The sequence below is a fragment of the Dama dama genome, chromosome 12 (assembly GCF_033118175.1).
Source record: "Dama dama isolate Ldn47 chromosome 12, ASM3311817v1, whole genome shotgun sequence".
In the NCBI taxonomy this organism is placed as follows: domain Eukaryota; kingdom Metazoa; phylum Chordata; class Mammalia; order Artiodactyla; family Cervidae; genus Dama; species Dama dama.
In genome coordinates this window covers 65,238,648-65,242,069 of record NC_083692.1, presented here as the reverse complement: position 1 = coordinate 65,242,069, position 3,422 = coordinate 65,238,648, and the positions used below count along the sequence as shown (strand labels likewise).

At 41.7% G+C, this 3,422-nt stretch overlaps 1 protein-coding gene across 1 annotated transcript; it reads left to right on the top strand.

Annotated features, from left to right (window-relative positions):
• The first annotated feature begins 2,518 nt into the window (after window positions 1–2,518).
• On the top strand, window positions 2,519–2,900 carry LOC133066845 (adenosine 5'-monophosphoramidase HINT1-like). The gene has a single exon (XM_061158244.1). It carries the CDS (start codon window positions 2,519–2,521, stop codon window positions 2,891–2,893), a length of 375 nt encoding a protein of 124 aa, XP_061014227.1. The 3' UTR covers window positions 2,894–2,900.
• The last annotated feature ends 522 nt before the right edge of the window (window positions 2,901–3,422 follow it).

Genomic DNA, 3,422 nt, shown 5'->3' with positions numbered 1-3,422 from the left:
CAATGATGGGGCTTCATCCCTGCACCCACTGCTTGATTCTGATCTCCCCTATTCTAAGGTCCTTATTAGAAGGTCCCAGCAAGTGAATATGAGAGCTGTGCCACTGCAACAATTATTTTCACACATCTTTTTTTTCTAACTATAGGAGTGTTAAACATAAAAGCTATGTCTAATTTCTCACAATACTCAGCACACTGCACAGAGTGGCCAAAATATATAACAAATTGGAGATTTCTAAGACTATTTTCATCAATTGCTGGAGAAAAAAATTCTCAATCCCAGTCAAACTGGACACCTAGGTATGTCCAAATAGATTCTATGCTTGCTGGGCTTACACCTACTTTTTAAGTACATGTATTCTCAGGATTCATCCTAAACTTACAGAGCACAGATCTCTGAGGGTAAAGTCCCAGTGTTTGTTGTATGGGTAGGAGCTTCACACACAGTTTTGCACAACAAATTATTACAGAGGGTTCAGATTCTAGCACTCAAGCACCTACTCCAGAGGACCCTCACTTTAGGATACTACCTGGGGAGCTATTCAAAGGCCAGCTTCCTTGAACCCAGTACCAGAAACTAGAAGGGCTTGAGAGGAGGCCCAGAAATCTGTATTATAAATCAGTATGCAGTAGTTGTGATATTGGCAGCCCTGTGACTGTGAAAACACTGGCTTGAGAAACTGTCTTTCCACCATAGAAATCCCTGTCATTCCCTCTTGGCAGGTATCATCAAAGGGGAGGCTTTCCCAGTGTGCCATTTGGTCAGTTCAAGAGTCTCAGCTCTAAAATCTGATACACATTCCCTTAACTCCCCAGTGTGACCACCTGCCAAATCCCCTCTCTGAATATCCCATCACATCCTGTACCACTCTCACCAGCCTGCCATCTTATACAAACTCTTCATTATTCATGCATTCACTCCCCATTTATTCATCAAACATACCAAATACTAACCATGTACATGATGACTGGGTATTAAGTTGAGCAACGCCTGGTTCTCCCTTAAAGAGTATAGCCTGATAAAGACAGACTCCAAAACCAATCATTATGACTCAATGCAGTGGATACAAAGATAGTGGTAAGTATGGGGAGCTAAGTGACATACCTAACTCAGTCTGGGGTGGGTGGTAGGACAGAGTTTTCCTGAAGGACAGAATACCTGAGCAAGAGTTGAAGGATGAGTAGGAGTTATCAGTTCTCTCTCTTCCTCAGGGAAACCACTTTTTGGTTTGTTTGTTTTTTTTTTTTTTTGGGAAACCACTTTTTAAAAAAACGCTGTAAGACTATACCACTCCCACTTAAGAACTACCTCAGTTCTATCAACCCAGATAAATGAGACATACCATCCTGAAAACATTAGCAACTCAGCCATCACAAACATCCTAAATGTAAAAGATAACAGCTATAATTCCAATCCAGAGGTCTCTCCGGCACATACTCAACAATGACTTAAGAACTCCTTCTTGAAATGTAATCAAATGGGGAACTAAGAACACATACTTGACATTATATCCTTTCTTCCAGCTTTTAACACTATCTACCTTCAAGATTCATGATTTTTTTTTTCAGTACACACTGCTTTTTTTCAGGTTCAAAAAGTATTACTATGTGTTCATTACAGAAAATTAGATAAAGATCTTAAAATCATGGGATTTCCCTGGTGGTTCAGTAGTTCCCTGGTGGTTCCGAGGTTCAGCTCTAAGCTCATGGGTCCAGTCCCTGGCCAAGAAACTAGGATCTCAGATGCCACAATGCACAGCTTGCTCCCCCCCAAAAAACCACAATCTTACAATGCAGAGATGACCACTGATAGTATTTGGGTGCATCTTCTTCCTATCTTGTTTTACTATAGATTTTTTTTAATAACTTCATTTATTTACTTTTGGCTGTGCTGAAGCTCCAATACTTTGGCCACCTGATGCGAAGAAATGACTCATTGGAAAAGACCATGATGCTGGGAAAGACTGAAGGCAGGAGGAGAAGGGGGCAACAGAGGTTGGATGGCATCACTGACTCAATGCACATGAGTTTGAGCAAGCTCTGGGATTTGGTGAAGGACAGGGAACCTTGGCATGCTGCAGTCCATGGGGTTGCAGAGTCAGACACAACTGAAAGACTGAACTGAACTAAATTGTGCTGGGTCTTTGTTGTTGTGCAGGCTTTTTCTCTAGTTATGGCAAGCAGGGGTTACTCTATGGTTGCAGTATGCTGGCTTCTTATTGCAGTGGCTTCTCTTGTTGCAGAGCATGGGCTCTTGGGTGCACAGGCTTCAGCAGTTGTGGTACATGGGCTCAGTGGTTGCAGTTCCTGGAGTCTAGAGCACAGGCTCAATAGTTGTGGCACACCGGCTTAGCTGTTCTGAGGCATGTGGGATCTTCCTGGACCAGGGATTGAACCCAGGTCTCCTGCACTGGCAGGCAGATTTTTTACCACTGAGTCACCAGGGAAGTCCTACTATAGATTTTTAAAAACAATTTGAAGACCTTCTCCCTGGCTGGCTGCTCGGGAGGGAGGCAGAGATGGAGATCACCAAGGCTCAGGTGACCTGGCCTGGTGGCGACATGATCTTCAGGAAGATCATTTGCAAGGAAATCCCAGCCAAAGTCATTTATGAGGCTGACCAGTGTCTTGCTTTCCATGACATTTCCCCTCAAGCACCAACACATTTTCTGGTGATACCCAAGAAACATATATCCCAGATTTCTGCAGCAGAAGATGATGATGAAAGTCTTCTTGGGCATTTGATGATTGTTGGCAAGAAATGTGCTGCTGATCTGGGCCTGAAGAAGGGCTGTCGAATGGTGGTGAATGAAGGTTCAGATGGGGACCAGTCTGTCTATCATGTTCATCTCCATGTTCTTGGAGGTTGGCAGATGAACTGGCCTCCTGGTTAAGCATGCTATAGGGATAACTTTGCCTTCTCTATGCAGTGATCAGGTTTGCAAGTTATAATATGCTAAACAATTTTTTTTTTGCCTGTGTATGGAGATATTGAAAAAATAATTTAAAAAACCCATACATAATAAAAGACATTGTTGCATGGAAAAAAAAACAATTTGATTTATAATTCTGATCATTGCTTTCTAAAACATAATGAAGTATATGTATTTTTCCACATTATTAAAAATTCTTCAAAAATATTTTAATGATACATCATGTAGGTTTACCATAATTTATTTGACTCTTTTGGATAAGGATAGAATGGCACAGTTATACAGGTAGTTGTAGAAGTCCCAGTAGGGGACTATGGATAGAGAGGGAAACCTAGGAAACTTTGGGAGACCACTGTAAGTTAATGATAGCTCAAGAAAGCTACTGGAATGTCCTGGAATGAAGTAGGCTTGCTTAACTATAAAGCTATAAGCAAAAGCCCAAGATATGTCCCAGACATCAGGTGAGTTATTCTAATTAAAAGGTTGTGGA